The sequence below is a fragment of the Oncorhynchus gorbuscha genome, linkage group LG09 (assembly GCF_021184085.1).
Source record: "Oncorhynchus gorbuscha isolate QuinsamMale2020 ecotype Even-year linkage group LG09, OgorEven_v1.0, whole genome shotgun sequence".
NCBI classification, from domain to species: Eukaryota; Metazoa; Chordata; class Actinopteri; order Salmoniformes; family Salmonidae; genus Oncorhynchus; species Oncorhynchus gorbuscha.
In genome coordinates, this window is record NC_060181.1 from 40,661,962 (window position 1) to 40,689,775 (window position 27,814).

Below are 27,814 nucleotides of genomic sequence, written 5' to 3' on the forward strand. Positions count from 1 at the left end.
ATGTGTTAAAATATGATTTAATTTCACAAACTTACAATAAATTTAATTACACCCCCCCCCCCAAAAAATAAAACATCTAACCCATTCTATTTACATGATATAAAAATAATAATAATTCAGGACACAAAGTCAGTCAAGTGCTGTCCAAAAGAGCCAATGTGGCCCTGGGAGAAAGTGTGAATGTTGTGGTAGCACACACCCCGGGTGGTGAGTGTGATTGGCACAACAGGCACAAAGTTGGGCACCTCAGTTCTCCAGGTAACAGAAGATACTTCTTTGGGGTCCTTTCGCTGCTGGTGTGTCTGTTCCCCGAGATGGCCGCTTAGCAGCCGGGGCCAAAACCTCTATTTGTCCCCGCTTCTTCATCTGCAAAATAAAGATATTCGGAGTGAAATATGAGAAATGACTCCTGTTGCTAAAATAATAGACCAGAACCGAGCAGAGATGCACCAAGCTTGTCAACAAACTCTCCACCACGTTAGCAGCAAATGTCCCATTACGATAACATTTCCATTTAGGGACTCTTAATTTCTTATTAGAATGTAATTATTTTGGTCTCGGCATGGAGTCCCATTACAATTCTACACACCCAGCTGTGTTTGTTGAGGTCTGTAGATCTACTGTACGGCTCTGAGAAGTACTACAGCTATTTAAAGATCAATTAGGCCTCAGTTTAAAACAGAACTCCCCAACAGAGTCTTAACACGGTTAGCAGGATCTGTCACATTTTACTGTAATTATCATTAAATGTCATTATGACTAATACAAATTAGAGCCAATTTAAAAAAAGACAATGTCCTGAGACAAATTGGAATTTCATGTTTCATGCTGCTTCCCTGATCGGTTCAGAGATGATATACATAGAATGCATAAAACATTAGGAACACAATTCCTAATATTAAGATTCACCCCCTTTTACCCTCAGAACAGCCTCAATGCATCAGGGCATGGACTTAAACAAGGTGTTGAAAGTGTTCCACAGGGATGCTGGCCCATGTTGACTCCAATGCTTTTCACAGTTGTGTCAAGTTGGCTGGATGTCCTTTGGATGGTGGACCATTCTTGGTATAGACAGAAAACTGTTGAACAAGAAAAACCCAGCAGCGGTGCAGTTCTTGACACACTCAAACCGGTGAAACTGGCACCTATACTACCATACCCTGTTCAACAGCACTTAAATATTTTGTCTTGCCCATTCACCCTCTGAATGGCAAACATACACAATCCATGTCTCAATTTTTTTTTAATGTTTATTTTTAAAATGTGACTGAAGTAGATTTAACAAATAAGGGACCATAGCCTTCACCTGGACTCACCTGGTCAGTCTCATGGACACTCACTGTATACAATCATTTAGAAATACATATTCCATACAGATCTAGTTTGTTGTACACATTCAGCTTAAAGCTGAGTAAGTACGGATAAGAGCGAGCAGTGAAACATCGACAGCTATGGCCTTTGTCGCCACCCTATGGTCTAATATCAGTACAACACTACAGGTTCCAACATGACAACTAGCAAAACGAGCACAGCAATGACTAAACTGGCACAAGTTCTACAGAAGAAACCATGTGTTCTTAAAAATGTGGAATGGATGGGAGTGGATAGGGAGGCTTTCTAAAAGATAAATGATAATTTGTTTACAACACTGACCAACAAGCACCCTCATCCTCCTATGCGTGTTGGACACACAGGATTACATATAAAACACCAATCTCTATCTCTATGGTTGAACCTGCCTGTTTTTTAGGGGCCTCTGCAGCAGAGGCCTCTTTCTCTGGCGACAGGCTTTGGAAGACGAACCCTCGGGTGTTGCGGGGGGCTAGAGGGTTCCCCTCAGAGATGCAGGCCAGCTTCTGCAGCACCGAGCGGGGCTGGCTGAGCAACGAGCCCCTCTTCACCTAAGGTTGGGGTTCAAAGGTTGAATAGAGATCAAATGGTCAGAGTCATCTAGTAAAGATTCTTAGGAGGAGCAGATTACACAACAGTGTCACACTAGAGAGGGTGATTACTAGTATGGGGAAGGTAGTGACCATGGTGGGTTGAGAGGGTCTCTGGAAGGGGTTCTGAACTGGGGTTCTCTCTGCCTGGGGTGCAAGAGGCAGCTCTGGAAAACAAGAGATGGAGGGATTGTGATGGAGAAGGGTTAAAAAGAGGAGCACTTCAAAAATGAGAAATGTACAGTCATTCCTTATATCTCTCATTCCATATCAGCTCACCTTTCTTCTGTAGTTTCTTGGCAGTCAGTTTCTTGGCAAGCTTCATGAACTGGCTGTCCTCCTCTCCAATTTGGTCCCCCTCTTCCTCGTCCTCTTCTTTCTTGGCCTTAGAGTGGGCCTAGAAGGACAGAGGGGAGTTGGACACATGATACACCACACATAAACGCACACTACATAGAAGACAGACCAGGGTTGTAATCATCAGTACAAACCGTAGCAAACTGAAAAAGTTGTGCAACGAATACGAGAGTTTCTATTGGACAAATTCAGCTAGGTCCCTCCTCGTTTGGTTCCTAGTGAATACAGCCGTTTCCCCTGACAGAGTAGAATGACACACACCAAGTGTTCGATACACTCCCATATGCTATACAAACCTGTTCTCGCAGCCAGTGCTCCCTTTCCAGCCTCTCTTTCCTCCTCTGCAGCTCTTCCTGGTCCAGCTCTTCCTCCTCCTCCTCTTCCTCCCCCTCCACCCCCATGCCATCCATGTCAAAGCCATCATCTATGGAAGAAAAGCACCACACACAATCTAAAAAAATAAGGTATTTAACCTTTATTTGCCAGAGTCAATGTTGTTACCGAGGTCTCTTTTCCAGATGAGCAGTGTTTAGTGCAATATGAAAATACACATGATATACACAAAACATAAAAACACATTTTTCAGTAAAAAGATACCCTAACAGCAGTCTGAAATGCCCTAGAGGCACCAATTGAAGTGTATTGAGATCATATCCTTCCAACACGGAAGGAGGAGAAATAAAAACTAAAAGCAGATCTCGAATGGATCTCCAGAGTTAGCCATCTTTGAGACCGGATTTAGTATCTCATACGTCTGTCTATAAGTTAACAATGAAGTAAGGTACTGAGGAAATTTATGCAGGAGGGCTTTATAAAATGTTCTTAAAAAAGCAGTGCAATGCATCAATCTACAAGACTTCAAAAAGAGATCCAGCCTACTTTCTCATCAGATGAAATACATTTGATTAATTTCTGACACAATGCAGGTAAGAGTACTGTAATAATGATGATGAACTGCATCCAACTGACTTAGTTGACAAAGTCTGCACTGGGCTCTACCCGACCGTTGATTAAAGCTTGTGGGATAGAAAAGTATTATAATCAGTCTTAGAAGAACACCTATTGGCACACACTCACCGATGTTCTTCCAGCGGAAGCGGCGAGCTCGGCCCGGGCCGTCTGAGTGCAGGTCCCCGTCGGCGAGGTAACGCTCCTGGCACAGCCTCAGTCGCCGCTTGTCGTCGTCAAGGACCTGTTTCCTGTAAACGAACGGATTCAAGCAAGCTTTAGGGTCAACATTTCACACAGATATCCTATGATTGGATTGCCCCCCCACCCCAAATAAAATAAATGAAACCCCTCTACACTACCTATAAAGGTAACGCACATTGTGCATTGCTTTTCTTAACCAAATAGCAGTAATAGTAATGACTATAGAAGTTATTCTGATTGTTTTGTTGAGGTATTTAGAATGTTCTGTCAGCACTTACATGTGGATCTTGTTGACCTGGTCCTGCAGCTCTTCATCAGAAGGCAGTTCGTCCAGCAGCTCCTCTTCCTCATATTCATTCTCACCATCATCCTCATCCTCACTGCCCACGTCACTACCCGAGAGCTCAGCCTCAGAGTCCACAAACTCTGTTATGCGCCTGGAGGGGAACACACACACACACACACACACACACACACACACACACACACACACACACACACACACACACACACACACACACACACACACACGAATCCAAAGTGGGCTTAAACTATCCTCCTGGAAATGACATTTTAAACTGATGGAGAGTGGACGGACAGTAGGCTAACTTATGCCTAAAGCTAATGGCTGGTTAGGGGATGCGGGCTGGCTGATCAAAGTTCACACGTGATATTGGATGGAGCAGTCATTCTGATATGACACCACACTCTGAACTCTGATATTCTCATGAATTTCAACTTTTACATCAACAAACTCATATTTTCATCTCTTATCAAAATGAAAAGAAACCAATACATTTATTAAAATGCAATTTGTCAGTTTTTATATATTGCCCCATCTTTAAAATAATAATAATCACAACAAAGAAAGTGTTCTGTTCTAAAATAAAATAAAATGGGGTGACCCCAATGCAGTTCGCCGTTTGGGGTTTTAGGCTGGGTTTCCGTACAGCACTTTGAGATATCAGCTGATGTACGAAGGGCTATATAAATTTGATTTGATGATTCAGGAAGTTCTGCCTCTACTTACATTTTCTTCTTTCCTTGATGGGGTGCAAACACAGCCTCCCTCTCCTCTTCTACCTCGTTCTCTCCATCCTCCTCATCGTCCTGCTGGAAGGAAGGAGTTAGTTCACCTGTTCAGGCTATACATCGTTGATGCAAGCGAAAGCACACGCTCAAGTGTCGTACTTGCTCACTCTGGCTCTCCACGTCTGACAGAAGCCGAAACTCGCAATCCTCTTCCTCCTCCTCCACCCGCTTCTTACTACTGAAACACCACAAATTGCATTTAGCCTTTACAGGGATCAATATTTGAATCTACAGCCTGAGAATATCATAGTTGGTTAGTATAAGTGTAAGGTGGTACTCTGTTACGGAATGGAATAAACTGACACGCAGAGGGGAAATTATTTATCAGATGTTAGGCTTGCGCTTTTTACCCGTCTTCAGCAGTTGAAGAGTTTGGGGTGGGGCTCGAGTTGGATCGCAAGACACCTATATGGAAAGAAAGATTAAGAAATGGAACCAAAACATCACACCTGTATACTACCCCCTTGTATACCCCATCACACAGACAGACACACTTACCTTGAGTAGTAAACTTCCCAGAGCAGAGGCCGAGCAGCTGATCCATGTCATTGTCTCGGTCCATTTCCAACTCCATCTTCTCCTCCTCCCTCTTCCTCCCTTCCGCTCCTTCCTTCTCCCTTTCTGCCTGTGCGCTAGTGAACACTCCCGAACAGAGCCCCAGCAGCTCATCCTCTTGCGTTGCCCCTAGCCCTCCCTCTCGCTTCCTCTCTTTCACTCCCCCCTTCTGTGTGGTAGGGAACACTCCCGAACACAGCCCTAACAATTCCTGCGAAGCCCCAAGACCCCCCACGCTGCTCTCTCTGGCTGTCCCGAACCCCCCAGAGCACATTCCTAACAGCTCCCCCATGTTAGCATCCATAGCGTTCTCATCCAGGCTGTCGAGTAGGAGCTGTCTCTTGTGGGAGCGCGGGGGGCCGGTGCGGGGCCCCACATTGAGGAAGCCATCGGCATCCAGGAGCTGGGAGTCCTCCTCCACAGAGAAGCATCCCTGGGACAGAGCCCCCAGGGGGCCAGAAGACTCGCCAGGGGAGGGGGGAGCGTACAGGTCCTGGGAGTCCTCCACGGGCAGCGAGAGGGAGGGCTCTGAGATTTTGCCTGAACTCTGTGGGACGGAGAAAGAGAGGGATGAGACTCTGGGGATGAATCTCAGCAAAAGAGTCATCCTTTCTTCCTCAAGGGTTCAACTCTAGCTGGAGATAAGCATGTCTGTGCAACTTGAATTCAGAGACTTGTGGAAGTAGGATGCGCAAGTCTGAACCAAAAATGTATGTTTTGACACAGAAGATTTAGCTTAATGTAGAAACTGAAATACGGACAATGACTGTTGGTCTATAACTCACAGGTAGCCTAATAATAGTATTTCTTGCAGTAAAATGATACACCATATGTTCATTTTGTCTCTGGGAATAGGAGTGGAAAAATCTGATTGATTTATTTCAGCATTTTGAGAGAATGTGTGTGTATGCACAGTTAGGGACTGTGCAAACGTGCATTCTATCAGCTGACAATAGGCTATTTCAACCACATAAAATATGCATCCAAGACAAACTGAAATCTTAGATTCATGATGGATAGTTTTCACTTCCTTGAAACTAATGATGTCATTTGGACATTTTGCAGGGGGGCAAAAAAAACCCTGCTGTTTTAGAGTTAGGATATTGCATTTTCGCTTCCGGTCCCTACACGTCCACTTTGAATAGTGTTGCTTGAAATGACAACGAATGAAAATGCCAGGGAAGAGTTATTGTGATTGGTTCCTACCCTAAGTGTTGATAAGCGATTCCAAGGCTACATTGAATGTTCTCTTAGTAGCTAACATTCATGCGCCGTGTATTCCTCTATGATTTAAAAAGACAGTTGCACAAACATGCTGATTTAAGTCTACACCGTCACTGGTATTATCAGGCTGTATAGCTATGAACGTTCGCTCTGACTCAGCCAGCTAACTAACAATTAGCATTAGTGGCTAACACGTTTTGCACCCAACTTACTAAGGAAAGACAAACTAGTTTGTAGACGTCAGAAACAAACTAATAATGTAATTATAGAACGCAAGTGGATTTATATTAAGCAGCAAACTGAAAACAGCATCATTGTCATGACATGTGCTGCATTGACCATGCAGACTGAACGCAAGTGTCTCGTGGTCGAAGACCAACAAACGAGCTCCTTGCGTGATGGGGCAGGGCTAGGTCTGTGTGGAAAGCGGCATGGAGCGAGAGATGACTCAAGTAGCGAAGTAAACTCTAAAAATGGGCATCACACACAGCATATCACATTCAACAAACCAAACAATCAAATACCGTTATAGAAGGTAAAGTAAAAACCCAACCCGGTCCGTGAGTCAATACCAGTATATTGTAAAATACGCTATACAGCCCAGCCCTACATTACAGTTGGGTGTTTTAATAGCCGTCGCTTTCCATTCATCAAATGGCGGCGACAGCTATTAAAACACCCAACTGTTAGATGCTGGAATCATTGTAGAGTGGATCAAACGTGCGCAGGTAGGCTACTTTTTAGTAGGGTTAGTTTGTTATATCTGGAGTACTTCTCCTGTCCTATTCGGTGTCCTGTGTGAATCTAAGTGTGCGTTCTCTAATTCTCTTTCAGAGGACCTGAGCCCTAGGACCATCCCCCAGAACTACCTGACATGATGACTCCTTGCTGTCCCCAGTCCACCTGGCTGTGCTGCTGCTCCAGTTTCAACTGTTCTGCCTTATTATTATTCAACCATGCTGGTCATTTATGAACATTTGAACATCTTGGCCATGTTCTGTTATAATCTCCACCCGGCACAGCAAGAAGAGGACTGGCCACCCCACATAGCCTGGTTCCTCTAGGTTTCTTCCTAGGTTTTGGCCTTTCTAGGGAATTTTTCCTAGCCACCGTGCTTCTACACCTGTATTGCTTGCTGTTTGGGGTTTTAGGCTGGGTGTCTGCACAGCACTTTGAGATATCAGCTGATGTACAAAGGGCTATATTTAAATAAAATTGATATGATTTTGATTTGATTTTTGAAGTGGCTTGTTTGGCAGTAGCTAGATTTGATTCCAATTGGCGACAGATTTTAATGCAAATATTCTACAATTTGTATAATATAAAGAAAATGCTAATTTTCTCACCAGCGGTGTTTCAACCAAACGGACTTGAAGATAAAAACCTGTGGGGTCACAATTATTTTTTTTGCTTAGAGGTGCTATATGCAGAAATCGCTCTGCCATTTCCTGGTTGCTAAAATTTGAAATAGTTTGCCTAATTTCAGTTTTTGAGACAAAACAAGCAAGTACAGTAGAGTCAATCACCACCTTCCGGAGACACCTGAAACCACCTCTTTAAGGAATACCTAGGATAGGATAAAATAATCCTTCTAACCCCCCCCCCCCCTTTAAGATTTAGATGCACTATTGTAAAGTGACTGTTCCACTGGATGTCATAAGGTGAATGCACCAATTTGTAAGTCGCTCTGGATAAGAGCGTCTGCTAAATGACTTAAATGTAAATGTAATGTAAATGAGAATCATTGTACCATCTAAACCGCTGTGAAATATCTTAAAAAATATTATATTTTCAGCTGGTGTACGTAAGATACAAAAACTAAACCTGAGAATGGGAAACAAAGGACAGATCTACCACTTAGACTTGCTTTCAATGAGAATTACAGATCTGTCACGCAATTCTGTGAATTTGATCAGGTCACCCCACCAAAAAAAGTGACAAAGCAGCTTTAAGTACTCATGTACCGAATAAAAATCTATAGTTCAATGTGTTTCCTGCGCATTTTCAACTCGACTGATAGTTGTCAAAAAAAACTGTTGCGTTAAAAAGCTAGATGTGTTTACTCTGGTCTTGGCATGTGTGCTCTAGCCATCCTCTCGCAGATACAGTGCAGGTAGGCTTGTCTACATGATGAGATTAGCCTATAATGGATAATGATTTCGATTTGTCAAAACAGCAGTCGATATTTATTGGAAAGCAGTAACAAGCTCATAGTGCATTTCCCCCACCCTGCCAAGTTCTTCATAACATTTAATCTGTAGCTTAATAAACTACATAGTTTCCTGAGTTGTTGTGGGAGGACCACACACACCATATCATAGTGTGACTCCCAAGTTTACGTTGATATGGTTATTATATTAATATTGGCTCATAAAGGCGTTTCCACTAAAGGGCGAGCGATTATGATTTTTCAACACTGATACCGATTATCGGAGGACCCAAAAAAGGCCGATGCCGATTATCGGAGGACCCCAAAAAAAGGCCGATGCCGATTATCGGAGGACCCCAAAAAAAGGCCGATGCCGATTATCGGAGGACCCCAAAAAAAAGGCCGATGCCGATTATCGGAGGACCCCAAAAAAAGGCTGATGCCGATTATCGGAGGACCCCAAAAAAGGCTGATGCCGATTATCGGAGGACCCAGAAAAGGCCGATACCGATTATCGGAGGACCCAGAAAAGGCCGATACCGATTATCGGAGGACCCAAAAAAAGGTCGATACCGATTATCGGAGGACCCAAAAAAAAAAGGCCGATACCGATTATCGGAGGACCCAAAAAAGGCCGATACCGATTATCGGAGGACCCCAAAAAAGGCCGATACCGATTATCAGAGGACCCAAAAAAAAAGGCCGATACCGATTATCGGAGGACCCCAAAAATGGCCGATACCGATTATCGGAGGACCCAAAAAGGCCGATACCGATTATTGGAGGACCCAAAAAAGGCCGATACCGATTATTGGAGGACCCAAAAAAGGCCGATACCGATTATTGGAGGACCCAAAAAAGGCCGATACCGATTAAGTCAGACATTTTACATAAACATTTTTTTTGTAATAATGACAATTACAATACTGAATGAACACTTATTTTAACTTCATACAATACATCAATAAAATCAATTTAGCCTCAAATAAATAATGACGCATGTTCAATTTGGATTAAATAATGCAAAAACAAAGTGTGGGAGAAGAATGCAAAAGTGCAATAGTATTGCCAGTGTAACAGTAAAGCTTCCGTCCCTCTCACGCTAACTAGCTAGGCATTTCACATCGGTTACACCAGCATAATCTCGGGAGTTGATGAGCTGTTTATGACTTCAAGCCTAATGCTTGAAGTATTGCGAAGAGCTGCTAGCAAAATAAATGGACTTCACACAGTTCGCAACGAGCCAGGCGGCCCAAACTGCTTGCACGGAACGCAAGAGAAGTGACACAATTATAAGAAATTCATGTTAGCAGGAAACTAACTAAATATACAGGTTTAAAATATATACTTGTGTATTGATTTTAAAGAAAGGCATTGATATTTATGGTTAGGTTTGGTGCAACGACAGTGCTAAATCATCACCCGTTTGGAAAAGTAGGCTGTGATTCGATGAGAAATTAACAGGCACCGCATCGATTATAGGCAACGCAAGACACGCTAGATAAACTAGTAACATCATCAACCATGTGTAGTTAACTAGTGATTATGTGAATTTCTTTAAATTTTTTTTTTTTACAGAATTTCACCTTTTCTCCCCAATTTCGTGGTATCCAATTGTTAGTAGCTACTATCTTGTCTCATCGCTACAACTCCCGTACGGGCTCGGGAGAGACGAAGGTTGAAAGTCATGCGTCCTCCGATACACAACCCAACCAAGCCGCACTGCTTCTTAACACAGCGCGCATCCAACCCGGAAGCCAGCCGCACCAATGTGTCGGAGGAAACACCGTGCACCTGGCAACCTTGGTTAGCGCGCACTGCGCCCGGCCCGCCACATGAGTCGCTGGTGCGCGATGAGTCAAGGATATCCCTACCGGCCAAGCCCTCCCTAACCCGGACGACGCTAGGCCAATTGTGCGTCGCCCCACGGACCTCCCAGTTGCGGCAGAGCCTGGGCGCGAACCCAGAGTCTCTGGTGGCACATCTAGCGCTGCAGTACACAGGGTTAGTACACATTTTTGACAAATGGAATTGAATTACTGTTTCATACCTTTTAACCAAATTTCCATGACCAACGGTTGGTGGCATGACCACAACAATTGGCGCTTACTTTTTACACGTACATAAAAGTATATGTATTGTGGTATGGACACTGGGATGCTGCTTTCTGATCCCAAGTACCAACTCCTGTCGTTGTGCAAGGCACTTAACCCACCCAAAGTAGAATACCTGTTAGGCAAGAGTTGTGGTCAACCCTTAGGCTGGAGAGCTACTGGGTGTGCAGGCTTTTGATCAAGCCCTGCTCAAAACAGAGTTCATCAAGGTCCAGTTGAGCAGCTAATTTCTTACGTGGTTTGTTAGAGAGAGGGACTGGAATAAAAGCATGCACAAACATTAGCTCTCCTGGAGGATGGTAGCCCAACCTTGATGTATTACATTGCAACCAAACACATTTAATGCCTGTTGAAATAATTTGCCCATTAAATATATATCAAAGATCAAATGGCTCTGGTAGGCTAGAAATGTTTTTATTCTGTGAAGCAAGCACACAATTTTTCCAGGAAATGTACCTTTGACTTTAGTCATATTTATCTTAGTTACCTAAGAAGTGTTTACTTTGCAGGCCGACGAGCATCTATTGAGTTACAAAGCATCTACAAAACCAGTTGAAGCCACATATTTCACAAGGCTACATCAAATATGTTTTCCTAAAATAAACTGTTTGTGATTCACAAACTACTACATGATTCGATTCACAACTAATACAATGGCGAAGTGAACCACTAGTTTTGTAAAAAATGAATTGTTTAAATGATGAAAAAAGCAAATTGTTCCAAAAAAAGCGAATCAACTTTGTGCGACCTTAATCACAAGTGTTGGTGGAAAGTTTATGGGGACATGACTCATGACATTAATACATGCGAAAAATAGGTAAGCAGCTAACAAGAGGGTACAAGATATTCCTGAATTGGCTACCTAGTTATTAGTCTGTCCTCCATCATATTTTATAGGCTAGGCCTACCTGCTGCTGTAGCAATGTCCAACTGTCGCTCTCTCCTTGAGCAACATCCCAATAGTCTTGCACACGTGCAGGCCGCAAACAGACACGTTTAAGTGTCATGCTGATCCTGGCTGATATGTCGATTTTTATATGATTGACAAAATATTTAAACTGTGCTTAAAAAAAAACTACATTAACAGAAATTAAATTCATTCTACAAAACCTATTGGATTTGATCATTATCCAAAACTTTTCCAGGCCTGGAAAACGGCATTTAAAAATTCTCCAGGATTTTCATGACCGTACAAACTCTACGCGGTATGACTTTACTCACATAAAAACATGGTTCATCAGCACGCCTGGTTGTGTTCATGCCACATTAAAAGGGTAATACAATTCTACAGCTAAATGACACAACAAATACTATTATGCTCATATAAAAAAATAAATATATTGCACACGCACAGGAGGTCCCGCAACCCCTGTCAAAATCGCTCCATCGCCCCTGCTTAAACTGTCACGCAACGCATGCATTACCGGGAGACACGCATACTGGGGTCTGTTTGGTTATGACTGGCGCTCTCCTGACACGTTTATACTGTCATACAGTGGTACGGAAAACACCGGGTCCTAGTCATATATGTCATCAACCCTTCTAAACTGTCAGTGTCTTACCTTGGAGGCAGATCCCAGGAAGCTGGGTCGAAAGAAGCAGGGTGAGGGGGAGCGGAAGGTGCTGGCTGACAGACCCCTGCCTCCTGTGGTGCTGCGGTTGACAGGCTGGTAGGACGGCAGCATAGAGCTCTGCAGCTCAAAACTACTGTTGTGACTGTTGTCCTTGGCCAGGGACAGAGAATCTTCCTCCTCTGTAGCGGGAAAGAGACATAGAATGTCAATTAAAATTGAAATATGGTCGTTTAAAAAAAAGTTGTTTCCACTGGAAAAAGTTGTTTACACTGGAAGAAAAGACAACAGATTCCATCAAGGATGAGAGTATTTTCTGAAGTAGCACAGTTGTGACAATTGACTTGAAAGATGTTCGGTCTCTGCTCACCCATCTTTGTGTAACTGTCTTGACCACCAGGCTCTGTCCTCTTTACACCATCTCTGTGATAGACTAAAACGTCAACAACTTGGGACAGATAACACCGATACGAACTCACTGAGCACATACATTAACACCCGTGTTCATTTTCTGAATTATTTTCCTACATGTAGTCTCGTCAGTGATTTTGACTACATATAGTCTTACTCACATTTGTAATTGTAATAATGATTGTGTAGTTAGTCTAGTATCGCTTCTTTAACCTACAGTAAACATTAATCAGAATTCCATGTGCGTAAACACGCATAGCCCTGTCCTGCAAAAATATTTTTCTGCATAACATCCTACTCTCTGCCAACAGCAGACATATGACAAACATAAGAATACATCATATTTATCTGGCCATGTAATAATTATCAGGCGCAGAGAGCGAAAGAGCAGCACTCGGTCGGCTTCATTGCCATTTTTATTAACGTTTAACAGCCACACATTGTTTCGCCAAGTGAAACAAAAGCTCAACTCTGAAGCGAGTCACAAGGCCCTATTGCTGAAGTTCGAGTCTCAGTGCTCAAGTCGGAGTCACTGTGTCCACAACAACTAAAAGTTATTTACCCAGTCAGTGTAATCAAATGGTTTGCTATCCCTTTTTCTGTGCCACCAAAGGCTTGCATATAGGCTATTGGTAATGTTATTCCAACTAATATAATTGCGAAGTGAGTAGTTAATTTCATCCAAAAGAATTGTTTAAATTAAATCATATGAATCAGTCCAGATGTTAAATCAACTTTGTATGGCCTTATTCCCAAGTGTGTGACTGTTTTTTGAGGGGGGGGGGGGACATGACGAAAACATGAACACATACTAATAATAGCTAAACAGTTAACTGGAGAGTACAATATATGTTTTGAACTGGCTATCGAGTTATTAGCCTGTTCCCTATCGTATTATAGGCTAAGCCTCTGACCCTCTCCTTGAACGACACGCTCGCCTTGCACACATGCAGGTGATGCACACAGACAGACAGCCCCTAAAGCAGGGGTGTCAAACTCATTCCATGGAGGGCCTAAGTGTCTGCAGGTTTTTCTTTTCAATCGAGTCCTAGACTACCAGGTGAGGGGAGTTCCTTACTAACTTGTGACATCACTTCATCAATCAAGTACAAGGGAGGAGCGAAAACCCGCAGACATTGAGCCGTCCGATCGGGGATGATACGTTGATTTTTATTTGACTGATAAAATATTTTTAAAAAACTGTACCTTAATAAATTACATTAACAGAAAAGTAATAAAATTTCCATGACTTTTCTAAAAACGTTTTGGATTGTATCTTTTTCTATTCTATTCCCCCCAGGCCTGGAAAATACCATTTTGAAATTCCAGGACCTTCATGATAATATGAACCCAGACACTCCTTGGAGAAGAAAGCATAGCTAGAACGTTGTTTTACTGTTAAACTTAACGCTGCAAATTGTTAATAATTTCATAAAGCAGTTTGTGTTTCTTAACCAGAGGGTAGATAACTAGAAGAAAGTTGCCTGCACGATGTGTATAATCGGAGGTGGAGCTGGAGCTTGTCTGCCCATGCGCATCGTTTGCAGCCCTGCAGCTAACCAGCTGATGTAGTCTGTTTGTGCCAGGTGTGGCACGTCCTTCCCATTGCTGAACAGAACTGCGCATCTGTGCAGCTAATATTGTTTTCATCACTGAAAAGCTCTCAAACTCTATAAAAGACTCTTATCCAGTCCATTTACTACGCAGATTTGTCACAGAGATAATTTCATCTCGTTTTTGTGAAAATAAATAAATAATCTAGTCAATTGCCACAGAAAAATAGGTGTTTCACGAAAATTTGTCACACCTTTGCTGACGGAATTAACACTGGCATACACACATTTACATTATTTGTATCCATCAATCACGTTTGAGAAGGTTTCAGATATGTGGTACCTTGCTCTCTGCACAGCAAAGCTTCCCCATGACCACTGAAACAGAGCAGTACCTCGCTAGCTACGTTGCCTTTGTCTTATGCAGGCCTGCAATCTGAAGGCCACGTACTATCAGCCCATGTATATGACTGAGACTCCCGGATATCAGCACCACACACGTACCCGGTGCGCGAGCAGGAGCTGTTGGCAAACAGCATGAGGGTTCCTTCTGTGTTGGGCAGATCTGGTGGGGGAGAGGGACACTTTAACCTTGACGGGGAGGGGCTCCTTACACTCCTCTGGGCCACACTACCCTCATCTTCATCCTGATCCTCTTCGTCGCCACCCCCCAGTAGCTCATCTACACCCTATGGAGTGACAAAAACAGGTTTTGACAAACTCTTAACCACACCTACTTCATGTTTCCTTTACAAGTCATTGGACATGCCTGGCTCCCCTCTCCTGGTCCATTAACCCTCGCTAAGTGAAACATTTAAAGGTTATGGTCTTGAAAGTTTCGGTTCCCATCTTCGAGCACCACCTTGAAAAGACTACGGAAAGCACACTGGCTGTGGAACATCAACGCGGACGATCCACTCTTACCTCTTCCCCCTCGGAATCCGTCATTTCCTCTTCCTCCTCGTCACAGTCCTCGTTGTCTAGGCGATAGAGGGCAGCCTTCCGTTCTCTATCCTCCTGTCTCTTTATGGCCATGGCTTGCTGCAGACGGGTCTTCAGGTTGGTCAGCTTCTCACCTGAGGACAGAGGGAACACAGGACTGGTTAGGAAAGACTCATGTAGCTGGAGGACAGAAGCGAAGACTGTTGGAAATATTTCAGGAACCTGGCTTACTAGGAATCATACGGGATGCAGTGCAGTTACCTCTTTAGAGTGTGTGGAGGTTTAGAGAGACTGTGTGTGAGATCGTGTGATGAACGGTACCATGTCCATACCAGGCACGGTGTGTGCAGCCTCCTCCTCCCCTTCCTTGATGGTGGTGGTTACAAAGTCTTGGTGGAGCTCCTCGCCGCTGTCTTTACGGATGACGCTGAGCTGCACAGTGCGTTCCCCTCTGGGCCAGGCCACGGGCTGGACGTGGCGTAGGTACCGCTCCTTCAGCGCCTCCACGCCTAAGGGAGAAACAAACAGTTTAACTACAGATACATAACCAACTTGACTGGGTTACTTCTCACCTCAATTTATTCAAGCTCACCCTATTTTGCCACAACAACAAAAAAAAGTGTGCTAAAGCAGTGGCTTAAGTTGTCCCACCAAAATCCTTTTGTCCAGCACATACAATTGACAACTGCATGCATCTAAAAACAAGGCTTTCAACCCCAACCCACCATATGGGAACTATTGTGCTAGAGTTGACATTGCAGAGGTGAATATTTTTTGTTGTGCTCTCACCTGGGTTAACCCGAGGGGGCTCCAGATCGAAGGACCCATCATCAGCACACATTTTAGAGACCGGCGGAGGCTCTACCCCCAACTCCCTCAGTCTGGCAAGCCTGTCCTTCTTGGGTTTGGGGACTGGTGGAGCTACGGGCTCCACGCTGGCCGGAGCAGGTAGGGGCTGAGTTACATCCACATCCCCTGCTTTCGCATCCATCTCCTGGGCTTGGGAGACTGAGGCCTCTGCCTGGTTCTGCTCCAGTGGTTCAGCCTCCATAAATTCTGGTGGTGCCATTTCAGCACTATCCAAACGTAAAAAAATATTGGCCCCCTGCATAATGGCAGCCAGTTCAGGTAGTAGGGATTCATCGTCGTCGGAATCCGGGGTTGAAGAGGTCTCACTTGTCCTGCTCTGGTTCTGGTTCTCCTGGTGTGTGGAGGTGGTGGCCGGTAGCTGGGAAAGAGCCTGGGTTGAGTGTGGGCCCAGGGAGTCTGGGGGCTGTTGGGGCTCCTTGGGTGGGTCTGGGGGAGGTGGTGCTGGGGTTGCTTCCTTTATCAAGTCCCGATACTTGGCAGACCTTTACGGGGGGGGGGGGTTATATCTTTAAAGGAGGAATCTGCTGTTCAAACAATAAAACGGAAACCCTATCAGTTTTGGTAAAAGGTTGAGGGATTGGGCTCAACGTAATGCAACGACAGACCTATGGATGCAAGGACTGACCACATATTAGGACGGGGAATTGCCAGGGACCTCACAATACTTACGGTCGGTGCCGCAAAGATATGTATTGCGATTTGATACTGGGCATATGAGAAAATGAGTTTTAATCAGTCACGGAAATAAGGGCTGAAAACATGTTGGCTAACAATTTAAAAAGTAGATAGAGAAAAAGCTACATGGGGAAGAATACAGGCGTTTAGACGCAATTACAGCCGACTAGCGCTAGCAAACGCTACCCAGCAAAATAAAAAACAAAATATATATATTTTTGCAAATCGACACTTGGAGTCAAAGTATCGATACAATATCCAAAATAATACTGCAATATATAATGGTATCGATCCCCCCCACCATCACAACCACCTATATAAAATGGCTAAAACTATGTTGAGGTTATACAGAGATTTGGGGTTCTGATAGGGTATGACAGTTAAACTAAAGCACATGAGGCATTCATAAGTAATATTCTTAAAGAATCAATAGGTATTAAGCACCTTCAGACCCTTTACTCAGTTTTTTTTTGTGGAAGCACCTTTGGCAGCAATTACAGCCTCGAGTCTTCTTGGGTATGACGCTACAAGCTTTGCACATCTGTATTTGGGGAGTTTCTCCCATTCTTCGCTGCAGATCCTCTCAAGCTTTGTCACATTGGATGAGGAGTGTTGCTGCACAGCTATTGTCCTCCCTCCAGACATGTTCGATCGGGCTTGTCCCGAAGCCACTCCTGCGTTGTCTTTTGTCTTCTGAGAGTCTTTAGGCAAACTCCAAGCAGGCTGAGTGGCTTCCGTCTGGCCAATCTACAAAAAAGGACTGAATTCTGTAGTGCTGCAGAGATGTTGTCCTTTTGGAAGGTTCTCCCATCTCCACAGAGGAACTCTGGAGCTCTGTCAGAGTGACCATCAGGTTCTTGGTCACCTCCCTGATCAAGGCCCTTCTCCTCCGATTACTCAGTTTGGCCAGGCAGCCAGTTCTAGGAAGAGTCTTAGTGGTTCCAAACTTCTTTCAATTAAGAAGGCCACTGTGTTCTTGGGGACATTCAATGATGCAGAAATGTTTTGGTACCCTTCCCCAGATCTGTGCCTCAACAATCCTGTCTCGAATTGTGGAAACAAACTGGACGATCTACAATTACGACTATTCTACCAATGGGACATAAAAAATTAATATCTTTTGTTACTTTGAGACTTGACTGAACGATGTCACAAATAATATAGAGCTGACTAACTTCAGTTTTTCAGCAGGACAGAGCAGCGACATCTGGTAAGACGAGGGGCAGGATATGATTAATTTGTCAATAACTGCTGGTGTGCGATGTCTAATATTAAACAAGTATTTCACACCTGAGGTGTAATAGGTATTTCACACCTGAGGTATAATAGCTCATGATAAGCTGTAGACCACATTATGTACCAAGAGACTTCACATCAAAATTATTCGTAGCAGTCTATTTACCACCACAAACTGATGCTGGCACTAAGACCACACTCAATCAACTCTATACGACCATACGCAAACAAGAAAATGCTCACGCAGAAGCGGCGCGCCTAGTGGCCAGGGACTTTAATGCAGGGTGATCTAGAAGAAAAAGAAACACACACTGATTTACCACCCCAAGATATTCCTTAACAACGTCTATTTGTGCCCCTACTGGATGGAAAGTACAAATGTAATGGCTGTGCTCAATGCAATGGCACTTATACATGTAGATCCTTCAAACACCCACAAACAGGGAAATCGATCCCAATAAAAGGTGTTTTTACGTGCTCCACCCAGGCAGTTATTTATCTTATAACTTGTCCTTGTGGTAAAAATTATGTAGGTAAAACAAAGAGCGAATTAAAAGTATGTATCTCAGAGCATCGTAGCACCTTTAGGTGTAAAAACTTTACTTATCCTGTTGCGGCCCACTTCTTGGAGGCAGGCCACACTTTTGTCTCTGCGTTATATTGGCATCGAACAGGTCACCCTCCCTAGGAGAGGGGGTGACCTTGATCATTTATTGTTAAAATGAGAGGCTGCCTGGATCTTTAATTTAAAGACCCTTGCGCCCTTTGGTCTCAACGTAGACTTTGATCTGAAGCCATTCTTGTGACTTTGCCATTGTAATTGTTTGTAAGCTTGTGTAGTCAAATTAATCTATGATCGTATGCTATCCATTTGTTGTTTGTTTGCTGTTCTTTGTATGACATTTTAATATTTGATTATTAACCAATATATTAGGCCACTCTTGGTCATGATTAGACACCTGTGTCTTGACACTATATAAAACGAGTCATTCCGCAGTGTTTGTGATTATACCCTGATGAAGACAGATTGGCTGTCGAAACGTTGGTAATTAAAATTTTGCATCCGAGTGTGCAGCTCTCTTTTATTTTCAACTTTAATGCAGGGTAACACGTGTAACTGGAGGGAGAAAAACAAAACCTCTAGACCACCTTTACTCCACACACAAAGACGCATACAATGCACTCCCTCGCCTTCCATTTGGCAAAACTGACCATAATTCTATCCTCCTGATTCCTGCTTACAAGCAAAAACTAAAGCAGAAAGTACCAGTGACTCCCTCAATACAGAAGTGGTCAGACAACACAGGACTGTTTTGCTAGCAGACTGGAGTATGTTCCTGGATTCATCCAATTGCATTGAGGAGTATATTACCTCCCCACAGTGAACGTACATACATTTCCCAACCAGAAACAATGGACAACAGGCAACATCCGAACCGAGCTAAAGGCTAGAGCTTCCGCTTTCAAGGAGTGGGACTCTAACCCGGAAGCTTATAAGAAATCCCGTTATGCCCTCTGATGAACCATCAAACAGGCAAAGCATCAATACAGGACTAAGATCGAATCCTACTACACCGGCTGAGACGCTCGCTGGATGTGACAAGGCTTAAACTATTACGGACTACAAAGTGAAACCCCAGTCGCAAGCTGTCCAGTGACACGAGCTTTCCAGACAACCTAAATGCCTTTTACGCACGCTTTGAGGCAAGCAACACTGAAGCATGAATGAGAGCACCAGCTGTAATGGACGACTGTGATCACTCTCTACGTAGCCGATATGAGCAAGACCTTTAAACAGTAAAACATTCACGAAGCCGCAGGGCCAGACGGATTACCAGGATGTGTACTCAAAGCATGCGCAGAGTGCTAGTGTCTTCACTGACATTTTCAACATCTCCCTTATTAAGTCTAATACCAAAATATTTCAAACAGACCACCAGTCCCTGTGCCCAAGATTAGCGAAGGCGACCTGCCTAAATGACTACCACCACGTAGCACTCACGTCAGTAGCTATGAAGTGCTTTGAAAGGCTGGTCGTGGATCACAGCAACATCATCATCATCCCAGAAACTCTATACACACTCGAATTTGCATACCGCCCCAACAGATGATGGTGTTGATGCAATCTCAATCGCACTTCACACCGCCATTTCCCACCTGGACACAAGGAATACCTATGAGAGAATGCTGTTCATTGACAACAGCTCAGCATTCAACAACAGTGCCCACAAAGCTCATCACTAAGTTAAAGACCATGGAACTAAACACATCCCTCTGCAACTGGATCCTGGACTTCCTGACAGGCCACCCCCAGGTGGTAAGGGAAAGCAACACATCTGCTATGTTGATCCTGAACACGGGGGCGCCTCCGGGGTGTGTGCTTAATCCACACCTGTACTCCCTGTTCACACAAGACAGTGTGGCAGAACATGACTCCAACACCATCATTACGTTTGCTGACGACACGACAGTGGTTGGCCTGATCACCAACAAAGATGAGACAGCCTATAGGGAGGTCAGAGATCCTGGCAGTGTGGTGCCAGGAAAACAACCTCGCTCTTTCTCAATATGAGCAAGACAAATGAGCTGATTGTGGACTATAGGAAAAGGAGGTACGAGAGAACGCCAAGAGTTTGCAAAGCTGTCATCAAGGCAAGGGGTGGCTACTTGGAAGAACCAAATATACACTGCTCAAAAAAATAAAGGGAATACTTAAACAACACAATGTAACTCCAAGTCAATCACACTTCTGTGAAATCAAACTGTCCACTTAGGAAGCAACACTGATTGACAAATTTCACATGCTGTTGTGCAAATGGAATAGACAACAGGTGGAAATTATAGGCAATTAGCAAGACACCCCCAATAAAGGAGTAGTTCTGCAGGTGGGGACCACAGACCACTTCTCAGTTCCTATGCTTCCTGGCTGATGTTTTGGTCACTTTTGAATGCTGGCGGTGCTTTCACTCTAGTGGTAGCATGAGACGGAGTCTACAACCCACACAAGTGGCTCAGGTAGTACAGCTCATCCAGGATGGCACATCAATGCGAGCTGTGGCAAGAAGGTTTGCTGTGTCTGTCAGCGTAGTGTCCAGAGCATGGAGGCGCTACCAGGAGACAGGCCAGTACATTAGGAGACGTGGAGGAGGCCGTAGGAGGGCAACAACCCAGCAGCAGGACTGCTACCTCCGCCTTTGTGCAAGGAGGAGCACTGCCAGAGCCCTGCAAAATGACCTCCAGCAGGCCACAAATGTGCATGTGTCTGCTCAAACGGTCAGAAACAGACTCCATGAGGGTGGTATGAGGGCCCAACGTCCACAGGTGGGGGTTGTGCTTACAGCCCAACACTGTGCAGGACGTTTGGCATTTGCCAGAGAACACCAAGATTGGAAAATTCGCCACTGGCGCCCTTGTGCTCTTCACAGATGAAAGCAGGTTCACACTGAGCACATGTGACAGACGTGACAGTCTGGAGACGCTGTGGAGAACGTTCTGCTGCCTGCAACATCCACCAGCATGACCGGTTTGGCGGTGGGTCAGTCATGGTGTGGGGTGGCATTTCTTTGGGGGGCCGCACAGCCCTCCATGTGCTCGCGAGAGGTAGCCTGACTGCCATTAGGTACCGAGATGAGATCCTCAGACCCCTTGTGAGACCATATGCTGGTGCGGTTGGCCCTGGGTTCCTCCTAATGCAAGACAATGCTAGACCTCATGTGGCTGGAGTGTGTCAGCAGTTCCTGCAAGGGGAAGGCATTGATGCTATGGACTGGCCCGCCCGTTCTCCAGACCTTAATCAAATTGAGCACATCTGGGACATCACGTCTCGCTCCATCCAACAACGCCACGTTGCACCACAGACTGTCCAGGAGTTGGCGGATGCTTTAGTCCAGGTCTAGGAGATCCCTCAGGAGACCATCCGCCACCTCATCAGGAGCATGCCCAGGCGTTGTAGGGAGGTCAAACAGGCACGTGGAGGGCACACACACTACTGAACCTCATTTTGACTTGTTTTAAGGATATTACATCAAAGTTGGATCAGCCTGTAGTGTGGTTTTCCACTTTAATTTTGAGTGAGACTCCAAATCCAGACCTCCATGGGTTGATAAATTTAATTCCCATGATAATTTGTGTGATTTTGTTGTCAGCACATTCAACTATGTAAAGAATTTTCTTTAATAAGAATATTTAATTCATTCAGATCTAGGATGTGTTATTTTAGTGGTCCCTTTATTTTTTTGAGCAGTGTTTTTAAAATTTGTTTAACATTTTGCCTTACTAAATGATTCCATATGTTATTTCATAGTTTTGATATCTTCACTATTATTCTACAATGTAAAAAATAGTAAAAAATAAAGAAAAACCCTGGAATTAGGTGTCCAAACCTTTGACTGGTACTAACCGTCTGTCTGTATTAGAGGTCGACCGATTAATCGGAATGGCCGATTCATATTAGGGCCGATTTCAAGGTTTCATAACAATCGGTAATCGGCATCTTTGGACACCGATCATGGCCGATTACATTGCACTCCACGAGGAGACTGCGTGGCAGGCTGACTACCTGTTATGCGAGTGCAGCAAGGATCCAAGGTAATGTGCTAGCTAGCATTAAACGTATCTTATAAAAAACAATCAATCTTAACATAAACTAGTAATATCATCAACCATGTGTAGTTATCTAGCTTGTCCTGCGTTGGGGCGGCAGGGTAGCCTAGTGGTTAGAACGTTGGACTAGTAACCGAAAGGTTGCAAGTTCATATCCCCGAGTTGACAAAGTACAAATCTGTTGTTCTGCACCTGAACAGGCAGTCAAATAAGAATTTGTTCTTAACTGACTTGCCTAGTAAAATAAATATAATCGATGCAGTGCCTGTTAATTTATCATTGAAACATAGCCTAGTTGTCACGCCCTGGTCTTAGTATTTTGTGTTTTCTTTATTATTTTGGTCAGGCCAGGGTGTGACATGGGTTAATTATGTGGTATGTTTTGTCTTGGGGTTTTTGTAGGTTATGCGATTGTGGTATAGTAGAGTTGTCTAGGTCAGTCTATGGTTGCCTAGAGTGGTTCTCAGAGGCAGTTGTTTATCGTTGTCTCTGATTGGGAACCATATTTAGGCAGCCATATTCTTTGAGTGTTTCCTGGATGATTGTTCCTGTCTCAAGTTTGTTTGCAGTTTAGATTTTTCACTTTACGCTTCTTGTTTTGTATTGTTCTTTATTATCTTTATTAAAGATGTATCGAGATAACCACGCTGCATTTTGGTCCTCCTCTCCTTCACCGGAAGAAAAACATAACACTACTTCGCCAAACGGGGGATGATTTAACAAAAGCGCATTTGCAAAAAAAGCATAATCGTTGCACGAATGTATCTAACCATAAACATCAATGCCTTCCTTAAAATCAATACACAGAAGTATATATTTTTCAAACCTGCATATTTAGTTAAAATAAATTCATGATAGCAGGCAATATTAAACTAGGGAAATTGTGTCACTTCTCTTGCGTTCATTGCATGCAGAGTCAGGGTATATGCAACAGTTTGGGCCTCCTGGCTCGTTGCGAACTAATTTGCCAGATGTTCCAATGTTTCAAGCACTGTGCTGTTTATGACTTCAAGCCTATCAACTCCTGAGATTAGGCTGGTGTAACCGATGTGAAATGGCTAGCTAGTTAGCGGGGTGCGCGCTAATACTGTTTCAAACGTCACTCGCTTTTAGATTTGGAGTAGTTATTCCCCTTGCACTGCAAGGCCGCGGCTTTTGTGGAGTGATGGGTAACGATGCGTTGAGGGTGGCTGTTGTCGATGTGTTCTTGGTTCGAGGCCAGGTAGGGGCGAGTAGAGGGACGGAAGCTATACTGTTACACTGGCAATACTAAAGTGCCTATAAGAACATCCATAGTCAAATGTATATGAAATACAAACGGTATAGAGAGAAATAGTCCTATAATAACAACCTAAAACGTCTTACCTGGGAATATTGAAGACTCATGTTAAAAGGAACCACCAGCTTTCATATGTTCTCATGTTCTGAGCAAGGAACTTAAACGTTAACTTTTTACATGGCACATATTGCACTTTTACTTTCTTTGTTTTTGCATTATTTAAACCAAATTTAACATGTTTCATTATTTACGAGGCTAAATTGATTTTATTGATGTATTATATTAAGTTAAAATAAGTGTTCTTTCAGTATTGTTGTAATTGTCATTATTACAACCCCCCAAAAAACTGTCCGATTTAATCCGTATCGCCTTTTTTTGGGGGTCCTCCAATAATCGGTATCGGCGGTGAAAAATCATAATCGGTCGACCTCTAGTATGCATGTATATATCTATAATTAATGTAATCGCAGATTGCCAGACAAAACCAGATGAGCATAGTTCAGAAATGGTAGTGAAAACTATTACAAGTAAAAAAGAAATCCAGGTAGAAAAATGTCTACTTACTTGAGTAGTGCCATAGCAGAACCTTCAGGTCGGGCTCTCCTCTTGAAGAACTGGTCGATGCTCTTGGGCTCAGGCATGTGATAGGGCAGCCCGCATGTGGATTCTGCAAAGGAATTAAGAACACGTTACAAGAGACACTGGGTTGGACAATAGAAGCCACAAAGGACAAGTGTGTAGCAAGTCCTGTAGAGACAAAGCATTGTGGAACACGGCCAAACACTACATACAGACACACCATTGTAAAATGAACGTGAATAAAAACTGACCACGGACAAGCCTCTGGGTCTCACTGTGCAGCTGCTTCATGGCCTCTTTGCTGGCTCGAGCTGCCTTCCTTTCCTGGGGACGCTGTTTCGGTCCAGCCTCTTCATCTCCCTCCTCATCGTCAAATAAAGGCTCCTTAGGGAAAGATACAGAGCATAGTTCTGACACAGAATACAGTGAATCTTCTACCTGCATAGCACACAAACCACTGACTTAATGTACAGAGAAAGCTAAGTAAGACTAGCCATAAACTCAAATGAACTCTCAAACCACTATTCTAGGGGATTTCTTTTGGGAGTACGTTTGCTTTTTAGTGACCTCACACCTACAGACACTGAGATTACTTAAATGTTGCTCTTACTTTGTGCATCTTGGCTTTTTGTTTTACTGCTGCTCTGATGGCATCCAGAGACTCTTCCTCTTCATCATCATCATCCAGACCAGCATCATACAAGTCATTGTTAACAAGGAGACAACCGCTGTCATTCAGAGTACAGGGCAAAGGGGTCTCCTACAAAACAGAGAGTGATGGGGATAACAAGTCTTTAATTTGTCTCAAAACTCTTAATTTTACACAGTCACTTATTTTTCTGTCCCTCAATCTCTCTTACCTTCTCAAGTCTCCCTCTCTTCTTCTGCCGCTCCAGAGCCTTGCTGTTCTTTTCTTTCTTCTCTTGGTGTCGCTGGCTCTTCTCCCTTTTCTTCCCTTCCTTCTTTGGTTTCACAGCCTTTCTTACCAGCTCTTCCTCATCATCTGTCGTGCTTTCATCACTGTCGACAGGGGCTATCCGGGATATCTTCTTGCTCTCTAATTTAGCCCTTTTGACCTCTTCCTCAGCAGTCTCCATCTCATCTCCACTGGATGCTGATAGGACCAGAGCATCTGCCATATCATGCACCTCCTCCTCGCAGTCACTGTCTCTCAAGGCCTTACGACAACGGGACCGCCTGTTTACTGTCATGTCATCATCCGAATCTGGGAAAAATATTACAAGCCATCTTAATGACTAATGCGGTATAGGTGGTATTCCCGTTGCATCACAATGCAAACTATTTCCTATTAAAGTAAGTAGGTTAGTTTGCATTGGTGGTTGAATTGTCAAGTACTGCAGTTTGCATTGATAGTCTAAAGTCAAAGACTATTCATCGTTTCTCATCACAGAGCAAATGGCCCAGCGCTGTATATTTACATTAAAAGGGGGCTCTGGTCAGGTGGTCTGTTAAGGTACTGATCAATCTTCTTTGTTGTGTCACTGTACCTTGCAGGTCAACAGTATTGCTAATCATCTCAGAAGCCATCTGCATCTCCTCCACTGGTGAGCCCATCCCGCTGTCTGGATCACTCTCAGCTACTGAGACCTCTGCAGGGAGCTCCACTGCCTGGATAGGGGGGAAAACCAATGACAAATTCACCTCATGTTGATGTTAGATGGAAGCATGCCAGTCTGTTTCCTACAAAACCATGGTCTGTCTTCTTCATGCCCAGTGACAAGACATACAGTTGACTGATTTAAAAAAAACTTTGACAATTGAAATATGAAAAACACGGTTGCAAATTTTAGGTAAATTAACTTGCATCTGTGTTCAATGTTGGGTCGCCGAAATGGCTGTGGTGCTTGCGACGCCTTCTCTCTCAGCTGCCACAAAGAACATACGGTTACGTTTACCAGCCGGATATTCCGTGGTTAGAGCCACACCTAACCTAGGAAACTGTCTAGAAGAATCAACAGTTAACACCGGCCTGTTCATTACTCACTGTCAGTGACAGTGTTACCCTGTGAAAATGACGAACAAACAAATCTTTCAAAACTTAGACAAACTTAACTAGCCAAAGCCGGACGATGGTTGTTCGCCAGTTAGTTAACAGTAACGTTAGCTAGTTAATCCAACTCAATCAGCAACAATCCAGGTAGCTAGTTAACGTTAGAGTTTACTTACTGGCATGGGTTATGGCGGACTCAAATCGCCCAAATAAATGAACGTAATGTATTGGTATGCAGCTAGCGAAAGTAGTTGACTTAGCTGCTTGTCAATTCGAAAATATAAATTCTTACCTGTTGTTGATGGACCACCAGACATATCTTGACTTTATTCGCCAATTATGTGTATTCGCAGTGAAGCTTCATTAAAATCGGGAAACCAAAACTTCTGTACCGTTTAAAATTATTTCCAAACATAAGGCACAAATATCAGTGTAAAATGTTGTATGGCTAATGTTATTAAATTGTGTTTATTGACTCGAATTTAGCTAGCTACCTTTCTCTCCCTCCCTCACTCCCGCTTGTTCTGAATTAATATATGTTTTTAATTTTTCGCGCGCTGACAACGAAAGTCTATCCTTACATCTGTCAGTCATTGTCGTTGTGCTTTTCTATTGGATGATACTCAAAATTGATGTCCACCATCACCCAATCATTGGATTGTGAGTTTGGCAATGACCGAGGGAAAGATTTTGATTGGCAAATCTATGTGCCACAGCTGACCAGATATGTCCTCCCAGTCCACTACAAAAATCAAGGAAGGGCAGTTTATGCGAATATTCTATTCTAGAAAATATGCGAATTTTCCCACCAGTGGTGTGTTTCCACCAAATTGTCTTGTTGCAGATAAAAGTTAGTGCCTGATGATGTAGTGCACACAAAATGTACTATTTCGTTTAAGTTTTCATGTACCGAATAAACATCTAAAATGCAGTATGTTTCATTGCATTTCTCACAAAAACTGTTCTGTTAAGTAGTAAAAGTGCTTATTCTGGTCTTGATGAGATTATTATGTTTAAAAGCGATAATATTTGTATTTGTCAAAAGGCAGGCAAGCATCGATCATCATGTCACCAGAATCAGACCCTATATATCTATTGGAAAGCAGCATCAAGCTCATCACTGTTCACTTTCACCATCCTCTGAAATTGATCATAATATATTTCATCTGTAGCCCAATAAACTGTATGGTTTCCGAAGTCGTAGTGGGAGGACCACACACCATATTATCACGTGACTCCAAGTGCACTTCGACATGATGGTTATTATATAAAGGGAAAGAGCGTCTGCTAAATGACTTAAATGTAAATGTAATTATCTGGAGATAGGGGATGACATGATCATGTATAGTCTAATGACAAACAAGTGAAATACAGCTACTACGTAAGTACTGTACTATGATGTAGTAGCCTATTGTATGAATGAGTCACATTTACAGTAAAAGGTATGAGTAGTGTACTAACCATAAGTGCCCATGGGTGGTGCTCTTTTGCTACTGCTGTAA

At 43.5% G+C, this 27,814-nt stretch overlaps 1 protein-coding gene across 6 annotated transcripts; it reads right to left on the reverse strand.

Moving 5' to 3' along the window:
* Positions 1 to 26,862, reverse strand: LOC124043629 (claspin-like). Of its 6 annotated transcripts, none has more exons than XM_046362408.1 (24): positions 26,605 to 26,861; positions 26,127 to 26,187; positions 25,810 to 25,930; positions 25,162 to 25,526; positions 24,912 to 25,061; positions 24,553 to 24,685; positions 24,287 to 24,389; positions 15,850 to 16,412; positions 15,393 to 15,569; positions 15,043 to 15,194; positions 14,623 to 14,807; positions 12,525 to 12,577; positions 12,146 to 12,336; positions 5,040 to 5,643; positions 4,892 to 4,946; positions 4,641 to 4,719; positions 4,480 to 4,562; positions 3,728 to 3,886; positions 3,375 to 3,496; positions 2,594 to 2,721; positions 2,220 to 2,337; positions 2,034 to 2,107; positions 1,740 to 1,901; positions 1 to 366 (listed from the first exon to the last, which is right to left on the reverse strand). In XM_046362408.1, the coding sequence occupies exons 3-24, from the start codon at positions 25,874 to 25,876 to the stop codon at positions 247 to 249; spliced, it is 3,843 nt and encodes a 1,280-aa protein (XP_046218364.1). In that variant the 5' UTR covers positions 25,877 to 25,930; positions 26,127 to 26,187; positions 26,605 to 26,861; the 3' UTR covers positions 1 to 246. The 6 variants fall into 6 exon arrangements, with proteins under 6 accessions (XP_046218364.1, XP_046218370.1, XP_046218369.1 ...); XM_046362414.1 differs by having other exon boundaries at positions 60 to 366; positions 4,480 to 4,559; positions 4,641 to 4,716; positions 26,605 to 26,862; XM_046362413.1 differs by having other exon boundaries at positions 60 to 366; positions 4,641 to 4,716; positions 26,605 to 26,862.
* Positions 26,863 to 27,814: the final 952 nt, after the last annotated feature.